We start from the raw sequence: 23,189 nt of genomic DNA, 5'->3' as shown, positions 1-23,189 counted from the left end.
AAAAGCCAGCCTGGAGGTAGAACTTAATTGGAGGTCTACTTTTAAAGGACCCACATCATGTCTCCTCAGAGCTAAGAAATATCAGGTTTAATTTCAGGACATGACAGTTCTGTCTCTGGAGAATTACTGGAGATGATATTAAAAAGAGCATCTCATATTCCTGTGAAGAAAAAAGGAAGTCAAAGTGGTGTGGCCACAGTCATTATGAGGTCTTACAGTGAATACTTAGAAAGCACCTCACCTCTAAAGCTCTTTTTAGAGAATCTATGCTTTCTTGGCTTGTAAAGATGCTCAATTTGGGGGGGGCTCTGAATTACATCATTCACTGAATTAGGAACCAGAAGATCCAGGTTCAAGTCCTGGTTCTGCCTTTTTAGTTGTGAATTATGAGGCAAATCGCTTAAACTCTGACCAAAGATTTCTTATCTGTAAAACTGAGATGATACTTATCCTAAGTATCTCTCAAAGAGGAGGCAAGATTTAAGACACAATGGATTTGAAAGAGCTTTAAGAACTGTAAAGGGTTTTAACGTAGACAATAAGATTTTCATTGATGTAAATAATTAAGATGATTCCACTTACCTTAAATAAAATGTATAGTATATATAAGAAAATCCCAAAACCATAGATTGGAATAATCTGTCCCATCAGGCCTCTTCCACTACCTCCTCCTCCAGCACCTCCACCCGATCCTTTGGCCTTTGCAAATGCCTCTGCAAGGTGAGACCTCTGGAAACGAGCCCCAGGAGTCTGGCCATCTGAGGGTGCCTGGTGATGATGCATCATGGGTGGGAATCGGCCCAACTTTCCTGAGAAAATAAATTAATCAGTTTTATCTCTTCTACTATTTTAATTTATTTTTTCTGCTACTATTTAAAATATGGCAATCATTGAAAGCACCCCATGCATTAAGACACAAATAACAGAAGCCAACTCATCAGTTGAAGAAAAAACAGAAATTCAATGAAAAGGACACAGAAGTATCACACAGATACTAAACACAAGGTGATATTTCTAGCAGTTTACCAAACTCATGTTCTCCTTCTGGGCCCATAGCTAGACTCCATCTTTCAGACTTCCATACAGTTAAATGTGGGCATGTGACTGAGTTCCAGCCAAAGGAATGTGAATGATTGCGCTAGTTCAAGGACTGGTCTAGACAATCTCCCATGTTATTCAACTCCATGATCATTTTCCTTTTGCAAAATGGAGGCTGACGCCCAGGGAGACCTTGGAAGTCATGTTTTCAAAATGGCAGAGACTCCATCAACCTGGGTTCTTGAATAACTATGAGGCGCAGAGTCCTCCACTGATGCCACCTGTTTATATGAGTGAGGAATAAACTTCTATTGTGTTAGTGTCTATCTGTTACAGCAGTTAGTCACTCCCAACACAGATAAGGAAATGCAATGTGGTCTCAGAAGAGAATAGAACCAGGAAACTGGAAATTCATCAGCATCCAGGATAGCTACTTTCACATCTAGCTCAGCCTCTCTCTCAATCTCTATGGAGCCATGAAGCGTTTTTTTTTTGTTTCTCTGTATACATCTTCTTTATTCTCCTTTCTCTGCAGATCATTTCCCTAACTTCTTTGTGCACACAGTAGAAGATGTTCACCGACAACCCAATTTGCAAGTTCTTTAAGAGGATAGCTGAGACATTCTAATTTCAAATTCCTTGGAGGAAGACTTTGAGTACTCAGCCTGGATAGGTATGTATCCCTTTCTAATCAGCTATAACTGAGTCAGAGGGGGTTCACATGGCACAAACAGTGTCAAAGGGACGCAATCTTGTGAGTGAAAGAGCAGGGCTTAGAGAAACAAGCCCTGCTTATTTTCTTGCATTTTTTTTCCACCATCAAGAGCAGAAGTTAACATCAACTGCCAAGCCAACTGAGAGCCATAGGTGAGAAAGAAAGGAAAGACATCTCTTCAAAAGGCCATGTTCAGGCTTGTATGAAAAACCACTGGGAAATAACACTATTGAAGAGAAAACACTAGAGAGTAGAAAGACTTCATAAATAAGACTCGAAAAATACAAACTATAAAGTAAAAAGTAGTTGGGTTTGACTTCAACAAAATTGGCAAAGATGTGCGGAGGCAAGAATTCTCATGCACTGTGGGTTTGAGTGTAAACTGATACAGCCATTCTGCTAAGTGGTACAGCTAAACTTAGTGACATTATATACAGGCCCTATGATCCAGTGATCCCACATTGGTGGATAAATCCCAGAGAAAACCTCAAAGAAGGTTATATATATGTGAATTTCAGACTTTACAGACCTGTGTGAGAACGTTTGCTGTGATGATGTTGTAGCAGAGAGCGTGAAGTAACTTTGATTCATCCTTAACTAAAGAATGAAAAATCAAAATGCAGTGAATACAAATATGGAATCATATATAGTTCTCAGAAACCACACTTTTTTCGATATACCCACAGCAACAAGAATACATCTTAAAAAGCATAATATTAAGTAAAAAAAAAAAAAAGCAAACACCATTAAGTTGAAGATACACATATAGCTATATTCTGTATCTTTCAAGCACAATATGTAGGTATAAAGACAAAACAAACACATTAGAGTAGGTGCATATGAGCAAAGAAGGGAATTGGCATGCAGATTGAGGATAAAAGGCTAAAAATAAAAGACCAAAACAAGAAAAGAACTTTGCATTGATAAAGTGCTATAAGCTGAGTACTATCTTTTAGTCAACTCTCTTACTCCTGAGTTAAGAAAGAAGAAGGGCAGACAGGCCTGGTAGCTGCTTTCTGCCTTATATTCTTTCTCAGGACATAATTCCACTCCAATTCAGATAAGAATCCAGCAGGAAGAGTTTCCAAAATGAAGGTCTCAAGTCAGCTGGATCCAACTGAGACCAAGATAGTGTTGAAAGTGACCTCACCTTGTTCTCCTTGCCTATTATAATGCATTATACCAAATGCCAGTTTACAATTACCATAGGAATTCCTGGAAGTCACCTTATATGGTTTAAAATGGAAGGAATTGTCTGTTCTGGGAACTCACTGCCCCTTTCCCTAAAAATCCATAAATAATGCTTAGCATATAATCAAGAGATAGTTATAAAAATAAAGCTTTAGCAATGTACGGCTGCTGTTCTTCCTATAGACCAGCCCAGGCTGCTCTGCCTATGTAATAACTTGTTCTATGTCATTTCAATAAACTTACTTTTATTTTCCAACAGAAAACTTCAGTGATGCACCTGGGCTGCTCTGCCGATGGGGTAGCCATTTTCCCATTTCTCTGTTTCTTTAATCAACTTGTTTTTTGTCTCCCACGTATGGCTCACACTTAAATCCCTTCCTGCACAAAACCAAGAACCCACTTGGCCTCTGAGGTCAAACCCCTATTCTGGGGTTTACCTGTCTCATCTTCCTTGGCAACCCTAATGGGGCCCCAACTTTAGAGTCCCCTGGCCTCTATCACAGTGATCTTCCTTTTCCTAACAAAACTGTCTTTGGCTCGGGGTCCCCAATCCCCAGGCCTGATCCATGGCCTGTCAGGAACCAGGCCACACAGCAGGAGGTGACTGGCAGGCAAGCAAAGTCAAGCTTCATATGTATTTACAATCACTCCCCATCAAGTGCATTACCACCTGAGCTCCACGATCTGTCAGATCAGTGGTGGCATTAGATTCTCATAGGAGCACAAACCCTAATATGAACTGCACTCAAGGGATCTAGGTTGTGTACTCCTTATGAGAATCTAATGCTTGATGATCTGAAGTGTCACTGTATCCCAACACTCCCAGATGAGACAGTCTAATTGTAGGAAAAAAAGCTCAGGGCTCCTACTGATTCTGCATTATGGTGAAGTGTATAATTAGTTCATTATATATCACAATGTAATCATAATAGAAATAAAGTGTACAATAAATGTAATGTGCTTAAATCACCCTGAAACCCTCTCCCTCTCCCCCACCTCAGTCCATGAAAAAGCTGTCTTCCATGAAACCAGTTCCTAGTGCCAAAAAGGTTTGGGGACTACTGCTTTGGATAACATGAAAATTATGGGCAGAAATGTTTCCTTTTAAAAGCCGGGTTCAGTGGCTCAGCCTGTAATCCCAGCACTTTGGGAGGCTGAGGTGAGTGGATTGCCTGAGCCCGCGGGTTCGAGGCCCGCCTGGGCAACTTGGTGAGACCTCATCTCTACAATAAAATAAAAATTAGCTGGGCGTGGTAGCGCACGCCTGTAGTTCCAGCTACTTGGAAGGCTGAGGCGGAAGGATCGCCGGAGCCCATCAGGTTGAGGCTGCGGTGGCCGGAAGCGGCCACTGCACTCCAGTCTGGGTGACAGAGTGAGACTCCAACTCAAAAAAAAAAAAAAAAAAAGTGGGTCAGTAATAGAAGCACAGCTTTAGACAGTAAAAGAAGGAAACCACTAGGTCACCATCCTTTATTCAGGGTGCTGGTGACTATGTGTCTTTTAAATTGTCAAGGATCTTAATATATTGAATAATTAGTGTTGGCTTTAAGGCTATTATTTACCTTCAAAAAAATGCCTAGTCAGCATCCAGAAAGCTAACCTTTCTTTTAAGAAAATCTAATATAGTAGGCGGCTAGTGGTCAATAAACTAGAGTTATTATTTGTAGTAATATGTTGTTGAACTTCATTTTCCTGTGCTGGGAACACTGTCTTCAAAATTAGCATAAAACAAAAAATTAAAGATTAAACCCAGGTAATGAATATAAAAGGCACTATTTTGCATTTCTAAAATGGAAAAATGATGATGATGCTAAACATTACATACCTCCCCTCAAAATTTTTATAGATCTGTCAGCCAGGAAGATTTATTGGATGCCTATTATGTTCAGGACGCTGCCAAAGGTAAGAAAGGAGGACAGCCATAAATAAAATAGAAAAAATACTTTCCACATGGAAAAATGCTTTCAAAAGCAGTATCTAAAACAAAGACACAAACAACAACAACAATGGCAGGGCATCAAGAACCTTATCACTAGACAAACTAAATGATTAAGTATTGAAAGATACAAAATTTAAGAGTGAAAGAAGAGTCAAATGGATTAATCACTGAAGGGAATGAAAGATGCAGAAGAGAAGAAAAGCAAAAGCACACCAGGAGGAAAGAAGATTGTGAACAAAGAAACCATTAAACACGGCTAACTACCAAATTAGTTTGGCTCTACTTAGGGAAGTAACAAGAAATAAGGGGAAGGAAGCTGGAGATGGGGAGGAGTTAAAATGCTAACTTGTATGGAGTATAAATTTGATATGGTGGACCTTGGATCAAGGGAATGACTTAATGAGAAGGGTGCTTGAAGGGGATTAAAATAGCAGTTGCCTATAGGGGTCCATAGACAGAAAATAGGGTCTGGGAAAACAGCAAAAACGCTATTCTAGTAATTTAGCTCTGAGATTCAAGTGCCTAAGGTGGTGGCTATAGCTATAAAATGGAAAGGACGGGTCCGACAGCTATTACCATGTAATCAGCAGCATTTAATACAGAACAAAATTTAGAGTTAGTAAAGGAGGAATCAGAAAACTCCAAGAGTTTAACATACTAAGAGAAGATAATAAAGAAACTATGAGGGCTTATGTTTAGGGAACAAATGAGTACACATTTTTCATGCCTGACACAGAGAAAAATTTGATTACACTGCAGTTAGGCTTAAGAAACACTACATTACCTAAATGATGTATGTGTTCTGCCTGACAATTTTTTAAAAATTTAAAAATAACCTACCTAAATGACAAAGCTAATTAAAATTAAGTGAGTGAATGGTTCCCAATACCAAAAAGATTGGAGGAATATGTGTACTTATTATTAATATGTGTACTCAGAAGACTGACCTTCAGGCAAGGGGACTGAAGTTCACCAGAACACAGTATCCAGACAATGAGAGGCCAGACCCTCACTCATCATGACTGCTTCCTTCCCCTTCCCTGACTGCTGCTTTACATTCCTTCCCTTGCAATATAAACCTCCATTCAATCAGTGAGGAGACAGATCTGAAACTAAATCTCTCCTTCTCCTCGGATGATATCACCCGAATAAAAAGCTTTCACTAGCAATGCTTGTTTCAGTGATTGGCTTTCCTACAGTGAGCAACAGGAACTGAAAAAAACCCTGTGTTTTGGGAACACTTTCTTTTCTCCTTGCCTCATCATGTTTCATTTACTGTTGCTTTTGAAACTGTATTCTGTACTTTCTTTCTTACTCCCATTACTCATCAACTCAATAGAAAGACAGTCCCTACCAATCAGAGCTGTACAGAGATAACTAAGAATTGACAAAGATTTATTCAGATTAACCCAATATTTACTGACTAACCAGTATGTGATAATCACTTTTTTGTGCTGTAGAGAAGTCTTAAGAGTAAGAATTGAGAAGACTCCATTCCGGTCTTTTAACAAATGGTGTGGAAACAACCAGATGTTCACATGTAAAAGAATGAAACTGGATTCCTATCTCACGCCATATAAAAAAAATTAACTCAACATGGATCAAAGACCTAAATGTAAGAGCTAAAGCTTGCAAATACAGATATAAATCTTCATGACCTTGAATTAGGTGACAGTTTCTTAGATACGACACCAAAAGCACAAACAACCAAAAAGTAGGTAAATTTAATTTCATCAAAATTTTTAATTTTTGTGCTTCAAATGACACTATCAAGAAAGTGAAGAGCTGGGCTCGGTGGCTCAGCCTGTAATCCCGTGCCTTTGGGAGGCTGAGGTGAGTGGATTGCCTGAGCCTGCGGGTTCGAGACCCGCCTGGGCAGCGAGACCTCATCTCTACAATCAATCAAAAAATCAGCCGGGCGTGGTAGCACATGCCTGTAATTCCGGCTGCTCAGAAGGCTGAGGCGGAAGGATCGCCGGAGACCAGCAGGGGAGGCTGCGGTGGCCGGGAGTGGCCACTGCACTTCAGTCTGGGCGACCAAGTGAGACTCCAACTCAAAAAAAAAAAAAAGAAAGTGAAGAAAACCCACTAAATGGGAGAAAATATTTGTACATGATATATCTGATAAGGGTACATATCCAAAATATATAACAAATTTTTACTATGCAACAAATAACCCAACTAAAAATAAGCAAAGGGTCTGAAAAGACATTTCGGATCCTTTGCTCATTTCTCAAAAGACATATAAATGGCCAACAAGTACATGAAAAGATGTTCAACACCATTTGCCATCAAGGAAATACAAATCAAACTCACAAGGAGATAACACTTCAGACTCACTAGGATGGCTATAATAAAAAAACCAGATAATAGTAAGTGTTGAAAGGATATAAAGAAAAAGAAACCCTCATATACTGTCCATGGGAATGTAAAATAGTGCAGCTACTTCGGAAAACAGTCTAAGAGTTCCTCAAAAGGTTAAGCATAGAGTAAACATATGGCCCAGAAATTTCACTCTTAGGTATACAACCAAGAAGAATATGCTCACACAAAAACTAGTACACAAATGTTCACAGCAGCATTATTCATAACAGCCAGATATCCAATAGCTGATGAATGGATAAACAAGTGATAGTATATTCACCCACACAATGCAATACTATCCAGCCATAAAAAAGAATGGAGCACTGATTCATACTAATACATAGATGAAGTCTGAAAACGTTATGCTAACTGTAGAAAGACAGTCATGAAAACCCACATATTATATGACTCCATTAATATAAAACATCCAGAACAGGCAAGGCTATAGAAAAAGAAAGTAGACCAGTGACTGCTTAGAGCTAGGGTTTGGAGGACTGGAGACAGGGAGAGTGACCGCTAATGGGCACCGGGTTTTTAGAGGGCAGATGTATGATTAAAAAAGAAAGTTCTAAAACTGCAATGACAGCTGCACAACTCAGTGAGTACATTAAACCACTAGCTGTACAATTTAAATAGGTGAATTTAGTGGTATATTAATTATATCCCGATAAAGTTGGTTTTTGTTTAAGTTATCTAGTCTAACCATCCACATTCATAGGCCTCAAGCTGTGGTTCTGATTCTGCTGAATACCACCAGACAATGCTTCCCCCAGGAAGCTCATGTACAGCTCTGTACAGCTCTGTACAGCTCTGGCTGGTAGAGCTGTCTTCCTTAAATTGAGTTGATGAATGAGTAAAGGGAGTAAGAAAGGAAGTACAAAATAGGGTTTTAAAAAGCAACAATAAATGAAATGTGATGAGACAAGAAGTAAAGAAATTTATATTAGAATTAAAAAGAGGTTATTGGTAAAGAAACCTGTATTCAAATTGATAACACCAAAGAGGCGTTAAAAAGTAAAGAATACTACTTTCAAAGGCAGAAGGATTTGGAGAGCAAAGGAATAGATAAACTAGATGGTTAAAACATGTTGGATATCCTAGAAGAAATCTGAGCACTTTATATTTGGTACAATTGTTCACATATTTACTACTCAAAAGTGCCAGGCACTGTCAGATACTGAGATTAGAATGACAAACAGAACACACTCTCTGCCTTTAAAGAGTTTATAGGCAAGGAGTACAGTTACAGTGGCACTATAGTTCTACCTTAACCATCAAATCCACTGTTTTTTGCTGTTCTCTCTCTTACGACTTTTCTGCAACACAAAAGTGATTATTACACACTGGTCATTCAATAAATATTAGATTAAACTAAATAAATCCTTGTTAAATTTTCCTGCCTTACTCTCTAGGGCACATCACTCTCTTGGCTTTTCTTTTCCCACTAGTCCCTCAACCTATCCCTTCTCAATCTCTTTCACTGGTTCTTTAATCTTCTCCCTCAAGGCCTTGTCTCATCCTGTTCTTTCTTTATCCTTTTTCCTTTGGCAAACTCAGTTATTCTCAAGGAATCCATAATTTCTAAAACATATAGATCTAGTTTTGCCTTCTTCCCAGGCTTTTGTCTCTTAAAATCTCTAAATTCAATTGGTATGCCTTCTTGTATGTCTATCATCTCAAACCTAAAAATGAAGCTCATTTTCACCTTCTAAAACCTACTCTCCTCCTGTATTTCCCTTCTTTGTAGATTCATTCTCTCACACCTTCAGGCTTGAGGCTTATCCCCTCTGTCACCTATGATGTCAGGTATGCTGGTGTCAGAATGCTGAATTTGGAAAAGATTTTTTTCTTTGCAAAGTACTGGCCTCAATAGGGAGTAACTTCACCTCTGGGATCTTGGTGCCACCATGTTTCTTAAAACTGAACAGCCCAGAATGTTTAAAAAGTCAATGACTATAAAAACATTAAAAAATTTCTAGGTAAAATAGTTTTTTATAAAAGAAAATGTTTAAATTATGAAATATGCCAGGTACCTAAAAATACAGATGATAATATAGGAATGCATGCATACCTACCAGCCAAATATAACTGAAGTTCCTTGTGTATCTCCTCCCCCACCCCCCACTCTCCCTGAGATAGACACAATTCTGAGTTTGGTACTTATTATTAAAATATGTGCTTTTAAACTTTACTATATAAGTAAGCACCCATAAACAATATTGTCTTGAATGTCTTAAAATTTCATATTATAAATGGATGGTGGTGACGGTTTCACAACAATGTGAATACATTTAATGCTACTGAACTATATACCTAAAAATGATTAAAAGAGTACATTTTATGTTATGTATATTCTACCACAAGACAAAATCCTTTCTATTATGGGTTCATATTGCACTTATGCTTCTACACTTTCCTGTTTTGCTTTTCTGGTGGGATCAACATTTTGGCCAAGAAATGTATCCGCATTGATATGTATAGCTCTTCTTAATTCATGCAAGTTGATATACAGCATCTCATTGTATAACCATGAGGTACAATTTATGTAACCATTATGTACCAAACAGGTACAATTTATGTACCCATTCTCCAGATAATGACCATTTAGATTATTTTCAATTTTTCTCCATTACAAATGTTCAACTTGATAGTTACATTACAAACAGGGTGTGTGTGTGTGTGTGTGTGTGTGTGTGTGTGTGTGTGTGTGTGTGTTGTAAGTTTGCTTTTTTGAAAAGCAGCTAAAGAGATCAGAAGACATCAGAACATTAAAATTACAAGTTTTCAATATGAAAACAAAATAGTTGTGCGACTATCTCTATAGGGAATTCTATACCTACAGAGTATTCTATAAAATGGAACTTGACTAAATCCTAATTGTTTAATGAAAGCTTTCTCCATCTTTAGGTTTCCTTAATTATTAATACTTCATTTAGGATATTATTTTCAAGCTTGACTAATATTGATAGATTTTATAGAGTGAAGCTCTACTTTCCCTTTTAATAACCATACCTACAGCTAAAAACAAAAACAAACACTCTAGCACCGTTAACAAAAGAGCTTTCTGTTTTTGTTTTTGTTTTTGAGTTGGAATCTCACTCTGTCACCCAGACTGGAGTGCAGCGGTTGCTGCCGGCCACCGCAGCTTCGACCTGCTGGACTCCGGCGATCCTTCCGCCTGAGCCTTCCGAGTAGCCGGAATTACAGGCATGCGCTACCACGCCCGGCTGATTTTTTGATTTATTGTAGAGATGAGGTCTCGCTGCCCAGGCGGGTCTCGAACCCGCGTGCTCAGGCAATCCACTCACCTCAGCCTCCCAAAGGCGCAGAATTACAGGCTGAGCCACCGAGCCCGGCCCAAAGAGCTTTCTGAAAGCAACATGAAACCATCTGTAGCCTTTCATTCTTGGGCAAATAAATCAATAAAGAACTATATGTGTTTATATTTTTTATTACAGCAGTTCAAGAAAGGTCTTAAAGGGCCAGTTTCTTAAGATAGGTAAGCTTCTCCCTAAACACTGAAGAAGTTGTAAAGGTCATATTTAATTCAGCATTACTTAAAGTGGAAGCCAGGACAACAGCTCTGTTTCTTCTTCGCCAGTCTCCTCTAAGAGCCTCATCTTGTTACATTCCTCTTCTGACTCTGATTTGTGTTTACTGCTTTGACGTTTTCTGATAGTTTAACCAGATCTTTTTTCCATCTTTTATCAACTCCCCACACACAATCCATCCTGTATATTACTAAAAGAGATAATTATGTGTCTAAGTTGCTTAGCAGAGCACCTGGTCTATACACTCATTATGCATCAACTATTTGTTCTGTTACCAGAGTAACCCTCCTACAGCATAATTCTAACTGGTCTTGTCATTTCTCTGATCAAAAGCTTTTTAATGGTTTACACTGATGACAACAGGCTGTATTACAGCAGAATGGAGGTAGCAGAGTGAAGTAACATGATACCATCTTTTCAGTTCATTATTGGTTAGGATCATGGCTGTGCCTCCAAACTATTTAAGTGAAGGTTACATTAACCTCTCTAGAGCTCATTTTCCATCATCTGTAAAATGGGTATAATAGTATCTTTTTTTTTTTTTTTTTTGAGTTGGAGTCTCACTCTGTCGCCCAGACTGAAGTGTAGTGGCTGCTCCTGGCCACCACAGCCTCGACCTGCTGGGCTACGGCGATCCTTCCGCCTCAGCCTTCCAATATATCTATTTCTTAGAGTTGTTACAAGCATTACAGATGAAGTAAGATTATATATACCAAGCATTCGGCACATGCAGTAGGTATTTAATGAATTCTGATTTTCCCTCCCTACAACTGAATTCCTAAACAACTGAATTGCATAATCTAACCCAAAACTACCTCTTCACACTACTTCCCATTAGGTACCAATGATTCAGCCAAACTAGGCTTTTCACCATGCTTTGAATCTGTCTTCTGCCTTCTTACCTCTAAGCCTAAGTTTAGTGGTTCTGCTTTCTTCTTCAATTCAATATATTTAAATCTAGCCAACCCTTCAAGAACCAGACCAAATACTACCCACACTCTCAAAGTATTTTCTCATGCCATCCCCATTTCCTTAAAACACACAGTTTGAACTTTTTTTTTTTTTTGAGTTGGAGTCTCATTCTGTCTCTCAGGCTGGAGTGCAGTGGCATGCTCACGGCCACCCCAGCATCGATCTGTTGGGCTCAGGCAATACTTCCGCCTCAGCCCTTACAAGTAGTTGGAACTACAGGTGCGCGCTACCACATCTGGCTAATTTTTTTATTTATTGTAGAGATGAGGTCTGGCCAAGTTGCCCAGGCTGTTCTCAAGTCCATGGGATCAGGCAATGTGCTGGGATTACAGGCTGAGCCATCGTGCCCGGCCTGAACCTTTTTAATTCACTTGCCACACTTGGTTTTACTCATCTGCTAGCCTCTACTTGAATGAATTAGGAAACACAAACAGGTAATGTCTTCCACTAAAGTACTATTTCTAACCAATTTTATTTGGCACTGATTGAAACCTATAAATCATATTTGAGAACAAGAAAAGCAGTCTCTGACATCCAGAAGTTGGCCAGGTACTATCAGCTAGGCACTGGCATTGCTACGAGTTGGTTTGGTACTCACAGATAGGTCTTTTTCAGTCACATATAAGCAATTTCAGAACATTAATATCAGACAAGGCCATTACGTGATCATGACAGATCGAGATAAAAACAAGACCACTCTGTAATATGTATAATGCAGACAAAACATGAACACTGCCCAAACACAAAATACCAAATACCCCCTCATGCTGGATAATATGGGTGACTGCTGCCTCTTTATCAATTACAGCCTTTCTCTAGTCTGCCCTCCCTTTAGATACATCTATTAAGATATCCAATCATATAATTGCCCCACTTCCTGAGAGCACCCAATCCAAAGTCCCACATCCTTAAAGCTACCTCAAAATCACCTAACACAAACCCAAATCCTATAAAACAGCTTTTTCTAACACTGCCTGAGATGCCCCATGAGTCCCCATGGTGCACATTCTCCCTTGTTGCATGAGTAATTCAATTACAGGTGTGTCCCTGGTGGTCTCTGGCTGAAGGACAAAGAAGCTCTTGAATAAAGATCTAGTGTTTTATTTATGTTTGGGTCCTCCACAGGGCATGCTCTGGATCTTACATGCTATACTCTTTGTTGAACTGACTTGGATGAATTATTCTGTCTGTTGGCCTTTACTGAAATCTCGATCCAACCCAGTCACTCTCAGAGCTAAAAATAGTTTTTTACTTCATTGTCCTGCCAGTTTTCAATTTCAGTTTCTAGAATAGAAAATGGCAAATAGGATGACTGATCAGGTGCTCCATGCCCACTCACCTAAAGTTTCTGAACTTTAAAAAAAAATGCTTAATTTGCATGCATTTACAGGCTCTTAAATTGTCGCCCACTGTTTTCCATCCATTTCCATAATATATGAACAGGAAAACAACCCTTTGAAATAAAACAATTTCCTAATCTCTCTCTCCTTTGAACACTCCAGAATAGATAGCTAATGCTTCATTAAGAGAAAACAAATGGTAAGCAACCAAAATAATACATTTATCTTCACGCACTTATATACCAACACGTAAGGAGATAATTTAAGATAACAAAGAATTATGTATGCAAGTGTGTGTCCTATACGTATGTGTATGTATTTTCACATCTCAGGGAGATCAAGACTCAGTGGGACAGGACATACTTGAGAAGAACATGGTGACAAAGAGCCTGAGCTATTCTAGCAGGACCATGGAGGAAGAGCTGGTAAGGAACCCTATTTATAAGCATTCAGGCAGGGTAAACAGGAGAGAAGCCCAGATACAATGTTATTGTGGGAGCAACAAAAGTTCCCAGCACACACCTGTAGTCCCAGCTATTATTATTTGGGAGGCTGAGGCAAAAGGCTTGTCTGAGCCCAGGAGGTTAAGGATGTGGTGAGCCACAAGCTGTGCCACTGCACTCCAGCCTGGGTGACAGAATAAGGCACCCAACTAAAAAAACACACAAACATACAAACAAACAAAAAACACCGTTCCAGTTTGTAGAAAGTAGGAAGTGGGACTCTACAAACTACAGAGAAGTGAGCATGCTATAGCTCTCGGCCTAGATCCTAAAAAGGACTCTTCCATTTTGTAAACCCTTTACACTTAGATGTCCCCACTGAGTGGACACCATAAATCTAGCAAACCACTTGAATGTCCCCTCTCAGAGGACATAAAGAGACTGCTGGTGATTATACAGGACAAACTTATGCAAGAGCAAATTTTTCAAAAACATGTTTCTTTGAAGTTTTCCATTCAGATTGCACGAAAAAGCAAACAAAGAGACAGAATATACTGAGACATGATTGATCAGCTGAGAAGTGGTTTTCAGGAATCACAAGTGCATCCTTCCATATCTTCTTCAAACAACTGGTCAATAAATTACATACTATTAACGTAGGAGGAAGAAAACAAGACTGCATTGTCTGCAGAATACAAAAACACCAGGTGGAAGATGGTAAACAAAGTACTATCGCACAACATGTATCAATGAACCTGCAATGCATGTCGCTGACTGCTTCACATGCTACCACACATTAGAAAAATATAAGAAATAAAATTTTGAACTTTTGTCATAAATAAGTTCCTCAAAGTCCAAAATTCCATTATAAGCCAAATATCAATGTAATAAAATAACTGATTCCAACGCTATGGTATTCAATATGAAGTGATTTGTTTTTCACTATTTCATTAAAAAGTGTGGTCAAATTGCTGGTAGGTGATGCATGCGATATCTCTGAGAGCAAAGGGTTAATGGAGTAGATGTAGGACAGAAGAGAAAGTACTTTTTTTCTGACTATAAAAGAAAAACACACCTATGGAAAATTGAGAAAGTACAGAAAAATGTAAAGAATATTAACCATTTCTACATGATCCAGAAATAACTTCTGTTAAAATGTTGACATATTTCTTTCTAATGAATATATGAGGGGGACGACAAAAATTGGAATTATTTTTTGGAGAACGGGCCTCTTGTAGTAGAGGCTTCCTCCGCTAGGTAAGTGTTCAAGGAAACCATCAGCATCAGTGTGCTAGCTAGTGTTATTGTGAGAGGCTGTGTTTGGCTTCGGTGAATTTTTTTTTTTTTTGGAGATTCTTTCAACGCATTTGCCCATTTCATGATGGGTGATTTATGAACACACCTGCCCACAGTGCGCTAAGCTTTCAGCAATTTTTGTCCAAAAACGGCATGATCCCTGTGTCCCACCCTCCCTATTTACCTGATTTCTCCCTATTTACCTAATTTTTTTTTCTCAGATGAAAAAAAGTCCTCAAAGGGAAACGAATTGCCAACATGGAGGAGGTGAAATAAAAAATGGCAGAAGTACTAAAAGGCATCAAAACCAACAAGTTAAGAAACTGTTTGAAGCAGTGGAAAAAGCACCTCAATAGGTGTACTGCATCAAATGGAGAGTACTTTGAAGGTAACTTAAGTTTAAACATGTAAGAATAAATACACAACCTGTTATAAATAAATCTCAGTGTTTTGGGGTCCTTCCTCACACATCTTTACTTTTCATTTGTATCATATAATGTTCCTATGTCATTAAAAACACTTCATTAATATAATTTACTGGAATCATAATAGTCTATCACCTAGATGAATGATAATTTATATAACCATAATGAATGTAATAATAATAAGGTAATAACTTACAAATGTTAATAGAAGTAATAATCTCTAGGAACCAGCATTCATTAATTCACCCAATTCACTCATTTTTTCATTCATTCAATAAATATTTATGGTCTAAAGCTAGACATACAGCCATGAACAAAACAGACATAAATCTCAGCCCTCATGGAGCTCTTCTTAAATAGGAAAGGTGATACTAAACAAGACAATAAATACTAAAGAGAAAAAAATAAAGCAAGAAGAAAGGATAGAACAGTGTTAGAAGTTAAGATTTTAGCTGTAGCCAAAATCTTTGGATTTTTAAGGACTGGCCAGAGAAGACAGCAAAGAGATATCATTTGAGTGAAGACATGAAAAAGGACAGAGCACATGGAAACCCAAGAGAAGAGTCTTTCAGGCAGAGGAAACAGCAAATGCTGAAGGACATGGGGGAAAAGGATATGTGGGACCTTTTAGGTCATGTACAGATGTTGTCTTTTCACCTGAATGAGCCAGGAAGCCACTGAAAGGTTTTGAGGAAGGGAGGGACATGCGTTAACTTATAGTTTAACATGATACTATGGCTGCTATATTGAGAAAAACTGAAGGGGGCAAGGGAAGAAGCAGGCAGATCATGGTGACAGAATAAGATGGAAAAGAGCAATCAAATAACCAACTGGATGAATGACTATACAAAAGTTTTCAATGAATAGATAGGTATGACTCTAAAAGCAGTTTCAAATGACTGATACATTTTTAAAAATAATTTGCATAACCTATCAAGACATGCTGATCATAATCAAGGGTGAAATTTTTAAAAAATAAGTTATCAGACAGTGAGAAAAGCCTAAATGCCAGCTGGGTATTTAATAACATTCATTTTTTTGTAGGTGTGATAATAGTATTGTGGCTACATTTTTATTTATTTATTTTTTTTTTGAGTTGGAGTCTCACTCTGTCGCCCAGACTAGAGTGCAGCGGCCACTCCCGGCCACCATAGCCTCGACCTGCTGGGCTCCGGCAATCCTTCCCGCCTCAGCCTTCCGAGTAGCTGGAATTACAGGTGCGCGTTACCACGCCCGGCTAATTTTTTGATTTTTTGTAGAGATGAGGTCTCACTGCCCAGGTGGGTCTCGAACCCGCGGACTCAGGCAATCCACTCACCTCAGCCTCCCAAAGGCACGGGATTACAGGCTGAGCCACCGAGCCCGGCTTTGGCTACATTTTAATAAGAATTCTTATTTTTTAAAGATGTACACTGAAGTATTTAAGGACAAAATGATCCAATGTCTAGAATGTGCTTCAAAATAATCCAGTGACTAGGGGAAAAAGTAGGTGGGGATATCCATGACACAAGATTGACTACCTTCAACAACTGTGGAAGTAGGGTGATGTGGATTCATTTTACTACTCTCTCTACTTTTGCTTATGTTTGAAAATGTCTTTAACAAAAAGTTTTTTAAAAAATCAAGAGCAGCATATAGCTAAGAGAGATGATAAACAAGTACACTGAAACAATGAATGCTCTGAAAATTTTCAAGAGACTAAAATTCTGGGCCAAATTTAAACCGATAGAATGCAACAGGGAAAACTATAAAGTCCTTTATTTGGTCCCAAAACATCAGGTGAACAGTACAAAATGAACAATACCTAGACAAGCATCTCCGATTAGAAAGAACAAAAAAAGCTTAGAATTCTAATATACAGCAAAACCAGCAAGTAAATGCCAAGAATCTAAAGCATTCTATATAGAATTTGAAAACAGAATGATGGAGGGAAACAATAGACTGCTTCTTCAAGAAAGAATTGTCTTAGGTTTTCTGTTATTTGCAGTTCCTGGAGCCCCTTCTAAGAGGGTTGTGTTCAGATACTTGCAACTACATCATGGATGAAGGAGCTAGGAATGTTAATATGGAAAAAAAGACTGAAGAAGGGGATATAATACTAGTCTTCAAATTCCAGAATTTGTCATCTTACCCCTTTAATCTACTTTTCCTCCATTCCCATTTTGGCAAAGGATATCACCATCTATCCCTTCACCTAAACCTGCGAATAATCCAAAACACTTCCCTCTCCCTCACTTTTAAATTCTATTTTTAAATATCTCTTAAGAATTGTTCTCTTTTCTCCAACCCTATGTTGACAGCCTCGCCCTACTTCAGTACCCACATTTACCTTTGGGAACCTTCTACCACCAGTATCATATTTTCCTTTGGAAACTACAGCAAAACCAGAGTGTGTTAACCAGCAGATCCTTTCTACCCACAACACTACAAGTAACCTAATTTAGCCTACTAACTCATTTGCAACCGCCAATGTGAATTTATGTCATTCCAAATTCTGTTTCTGGTGGCCACTGACGTGAATCTACCTTATTGTGGAAGACTGTCTTGTTGGGTTTATAATCCAAATAAAAATAAAAAGTATGGAATGCTAATGAGAGTGGTGTCTGAGGCAAATACTGGGTATGTCTGCAACTTTCAGCTATATTGTGAAAGAGGTGACTGTTTAGAAAAGAGCATTTCATTTGTGCTTAACGACAGAAGTTTCCAGCAACCAGCTTTAGATATTTTTATTTTCACCTGCTCTCAGTATTAGGAAAGTGAAAATTTTGCCGGTTACGAGTATGTTAAGATGGGTCGATATGTTGGCTGGAAGTGTTCGAAAAGAATCTGGGGAGTGGGAAGGTGAGGATGGAGTGAGAATAAAGGAAGATTTAAAAGAAGAGACACTCTCACTTTCTCTAGATAGCAGAATGTGAGAAGGTAATATCTGGAACTGCTGCGACCCTTGTTGCTACTCTGAGATAGCAGTCATAGGACAGAGTTTTTGATCTAGAATAAAAAGGACACAGAAACCCAGAGCTGGAGTCCTAAAGAGACTGAATCTCTGGATCAAACCAAACTGGAAGACAATGCTAGCACAAGGTCTTTTCATTTATACAAGAAGATAAATTTCCTTTTGGTTTTAAGACAAGTCAAGTTGAATTTTCTGACACTTGTCACAAGCATCCTAATTGATGAGCCTAATGACACAGATTTAGTGGTGTTCATGATATCTCAACTGGACTACTAGGATCTTCTCCCTGAAGAAATTCTCACAATGTAGCCTCTACACTGCTGCCAGGGTATCCTTTCTAAAATTAGGCTGAATGTTTCTCTTCCACTTGCAAACTTAACAATTACCTCATCTGTCTTTAAAATAAAATCCAAAATCTTTAACTGTGACAGAAAAAAGTATTCACAATCAGTCCTGTCAACTTCTCTGGTCTCGTCTCTCACAACTCAAGCTTTTTCAAGGCTCTGTGTTTTGTTTGCCTAGAATGCCCTTCTTCATGTAGATGATTTACACACACACACACACACACACACACACACGCACACGCACACACACACACACACACACACACTCTTTAAGACATTTCTCCAAACATGATATACAATCAGCAAATAAGCACATGAAAAGATGCTCAACATCACTAGTCTCAGAGAAATGCAAATAAAATCACAATGAAATACCACTTCATACACACTAGGATGACTATAATCAAAAAGATGGATAACAAATGTTGGCAAGATCATACTCTGTTGGTGGGAATATAAAATGGTACAGCTGCTTTGGAAAACAGTCTAACCTCAAGAGATTAAACACAGAATAACCCATATAACCCAGGAATTTCACTCTTAGTTCCAGCCACACTGGAATACATTTTTATGTATGCACAAGAAATAAAAACGTAAGTTCATACAAAAATTTGTACAAATGTTAATAGCACCACTATTTATAACAAAAGGCAAAAGAGTCCAATGTTCACCAACTGATGACTAAATAAATAAAATGTGGTATAAACACATAATGAAATAATATTTAGCCATAAAAAGAAATGAAGTACTGCTACATGCTACAACATGGAAGAACTCTGAAAACATGCTAGGTAAAAGAAATCAGTCACAAAAATCACATATTACATGATTCAGTTTATATGAAATGTCCAGAACAGGCAAATCTATAGAGACAGAAAGTAGATTCGTGATTGCCTAGGGCTGGGGGGGGGGGGCAGTGGGGAATTTAGGGAGAATGGTTAAAAGATATGGGGTTTCTTTGGGGGAATGCTGATGTATTCTAAGATTGTGGCAATGGCTACACAACTCTGAACACTAAAAACTACCAAATTGTGCACTTTAAGTAGGTGAACTGTATGTAAATTAGATCTCAAGAAAGCTGTTACAAAAAAAAAAGACTTTCCTCCTCTATGAAACACTTCTTAAGTTCCAATAAAACTAACCATTGCATAATATGTGTCCCTACTGTTCTCTATGAGACTTGCATGCCTGCAAATGACACTCTTGCATTTACCTGTTGACAAAATTTTTTCTGCAAATGACACTCTTGCATTTATCTGTGAGCTCCTCAAGGCAAGGGTTTGGCTCATTTTTTTTTTTCTTGGAATACACAGTGTCTGTATACAGTGTGTATAGTATGCGGTAGGGTAAACCATAAATGCTTGTTAAAAGACAAACTTAAGGGGAATCATGTGGAAAAGAGACTCTGCTTATTTCACAAACATTAATGTGCAAAAATGGAAGCTATAATGGCACAAATTTTAAGAATTTTCAAATAATCGGAATTGTCCCTTTCTTCAAAGCAGGGATTGTGGGTTCTGTGAATTCTCTGAATTGATACTCAAATTTGGAGTATATGTATAAATAGTATGTGCATTTTTCTGGAGAGAAAATACATAGCTTTCATTAGATTCTCAAAGGGGTATGCAACCCCAAAACGGTTAGGATTCACTGCTGCAAATTTCAGTTGCAGGAATATATCATTCAAGGTAGGTTTTTGCTTAGATTATACTACTTCAGTAGCTTACAATACAAATCACAATATTAGTAATGTCACAATCTTAAATTTATTCATTTAAAAGTATTTATTAGCAGGATTACCATGGCAACAACATGTTCATCATCAGTAGGGTAAAAAAAAAAAAAGTATTTATTGACTGTCCATTATATGTCAGGTGCTGAAGAAATAGAGGAAAGCAAGACAGATGAAGTACCTTCTCTCATGAACTTACATTCTAGAAGGTGGAAACAAAACAAGTAAACAAATAAGAAAAGTTGGTATCATAGAGTGATGCCAGCAATAAAATAACATGATGAAACAGGAAATGATGGGACAAGAAAAGAGTTATCTTAGCTAGGATCATCAAAGAACGTCTCTCTGAGGAGGTTACATCTGAACAGAAACTTGAATGATGAGAAGGAAGGAGGGGGAAGAATACTTCAGTAATAAAGAGAACTTAAAGTGCAAAGATTCTAAGACGAGAACACTGAATATCAACATGAGTTCTCAAGGAGCCATGTCTAATCTCCACTGTATACTTTCTGCAACATTCAGAAGAACGTCTCCCACTCACATTCGGTAGTGCTTGTTCATGAAAATTCATCATAATGGGAACTCAACTCAGTAGAAAGCTATTTTAAAAGAATCCCCATTATTCAGAAATATCATGAATTCACTCTTCTTCAAGGAATACCATATCATTAGACAAAACAGGTAAAATATTTTGGATTCTGGAGTAAGACAGAAAAAAAGATCAAACATACACAACGATATTTTAGAAATCTCTTGCAGGTGGATGGATAGTTTTATAGGCATAAAGATTACAAGCAAATTCTGTAAGCAGAATTATGTGTTCATTCTGCCATCCGCCCGTAGAGCTCGGTGCTTTGCATTTATAGCACTTATCGTGCTCAAGAGACTGGAACTACAACCAATGTAGTAGAGGAAAATGAAGTTAGAGGAAAATGAATTACAGTTCAAAAGGAGCTGTCCAGCAATCCACAGGTTGAACCTTAGTGGAAGTGTTCCGAGACTGTGAAACCTCATCTTATGGATGTTACAAGGATAAATTACAGGGGAAAGTTATTAGAACTTCATGACGTATACAGAAGTGTTCTGATTCTTCTCTTTCAGTACTATGCCCTTAACACTCATTCTGTTAAAGTCCCCAAATGCAGCCAAGAGGATGGATTATTTTTTTTTTGAGTTGGAGTCTCTGTCACCCAGACTGGAGTGCAGTGGCCGCTCCCGGCCACCGCAGCCTCGACCTGCTGGGCTCCGGCGATCCTTCTGCCTCAGCCTTCCGAGTAACTGGAATGACAGGCGCGCGCTACCACGCCCGGCTGATTTTTTTATTTATTGTAGAGATGAAGTCTCGCTGCCCAGGCGGGTCTCGAACCCATGGGCTCAGGCAATCCACTCACCTCAGCCTCCCAAAGGCGCAGGATTACAGGCTGAGCCACCGAGCCTGGCGAGGATGGATTTTTAAACACCACATACATCATGCCAATATCAAAGACTCAACAGATGCATTCTTATTCTTACTTAAGTAACAGGAACGTAATAACGTGTTTATCTCCACCTCTAAAACTTCGGTTATCAAAATCCTCAAGTTATATTTTAAAAGGCACAAAAAGAGACGGAAGCAATGCGCGCCCAACACCAAGTTGAAAGTACCCAACGAATTAAGGTTAATTATACCAATTCCAACAGACATTATTTCGTACAAAAGCACAACAGAAAGTACACGGAAACTCTAAAGAGGGAAACCCAACTGGGAAGCCTCTGACTCAAAGTACCTGAACAGATGGTGACAAGATGAGTTAAGGGGAAAGGCCCGCGCGTAAACGCGCGTGTGCGAGTCCCCGGAGGAGGCCCCGGCACGAACACACATTACTGGCCCTTCCCGCAGCAGAACCCGCTGCCCGCCGAGGCCGACGGAACCGCGGGACTTGGCCCCTCCCCAACGCCGTCTGGCCGGCCCTCTTCAGCCGGGTTGGCAGATACACCGGTGGGAGCCAGAGACCCCCCCCCAACTTCCTCGTTCTCGCGCTCGACGGCGCGGGCGGCTCCGGTAGAAAGGGACCCGCTCTCACCTTCGGGTGCCGGCGGCGGCTCCTGCCGCTTCCCGCGGGACAGGAAGGCCTTGGGCAGCAGCAGCGACACGGCCAGAACGACCCCCGAGGCCAGGGCCACTCTCTGCACCGTGGAGTACGCCATGGCTGCGCACCGTCACCGCAGGTGCGGATCCCGGCCGGAACCGGAACCGGAACTGGAACCGCAGCGCGGGCAGCCGCTCCTGATCCAGGCGCGAGCTGCGCGGACGGTGTCGCGCGAGGGACAAGGTGCGCCGGGCGCCCCCTCCACCTTCGCGGCGCGGAGCTGGCGCGCTCCTCTTAAGAGCTATCAGTCTCTGTGGATGGCACACTCGCCTTCCCGTTTATCCTAACCAGAAGCTCCTCCTTCCCCCTCACTCCTCACGGCCATACGTCACCGAGTCCAACGCATCCAGCATCATCTCTCCATCCCACTCACCACCGCCTCGCACCACCGACCCTAGACCACACCGTCGCTTTCCTCCTCACCGCCACGGACTCGCTGTCCTCCAGCTCCTACTCGCTCCCCTCGCTTTCATTCTCCGTCAGCAGCCAAAGGGGATCGTGCTAGTACGCCGCTCAAAACCTTTCCATTATCTTCAGAGCAACCATCAAACTCTGTGACCTCGAGGTCCTTACCAGTTGGAAGTATCATTGGTCTTACCAAAGCTCCTTCCAGACTGGGTTTTTGCTGTTTCCCTAGCATATTCCTTGTTTTCAGGGGACTTTTGCTCGTCCCGTTCCCTCTGCCTGGGAAATTCCTGACGCCATCTCCACTTGTCAAAAACTTCTCTGAAGAACAGTCAACGAACATAATCCTCAT

At 39.6% G+C, this 23,189-nt stretch overlaps 1 protein-coding gene across 1 annotated transcript in view; it reads right to left on the bottom strand.

The window, feature by feature from the left end:
* RIC3 (RIC3 acetylcholine receptor chaperone) overlaps window positions 1–22,561 on the bottom strand; it is a gene marked incomplete at its 3' end in the record, with an annotated part of 29,694 nt that extends 7,133 nt beyond the window's left edge. The window contains exons 1-2 of the mRNA XM_008066058.1: window positions 22,367–22,561; window positions 583–809 (exon numbers count right to left, since the gene is read on the bottom strand). Of these exons, the coding sequence (XP_008064249.1) occupies window positions 583–809; window positions 22,367–22,490 (351 nt within the window). The remainder of the gene's footprint in view (window positions 1–582; window positions 810–22,366) is intronic.
* Between the last annotated feature and the right edge of the window lie 628 nt (window positions 22,562–23,189).

Source organism: Carlito syrichta, unplaced genomic scaffold (genome assembly GCF_000164805.1).
Source record: "Carlito syrichta isolate Samal-C Ts95f unplaced genomic scaffold, Tarsius_syrichta-2.0.1 Scaffold308837, whole genome shotgun sequence".
Classification (NCBI taxonomy): domain Eukaryota; kingdom Metazoa; phylum Chordata; class Mammalia; order Primates; family Tarsiidae; genus Carlito; species Carlito syrichta.
Note: the sequence above shows the minus strand (reverse complement) of the source record. Positions and strands in the feature narration are given on the sequence as shown.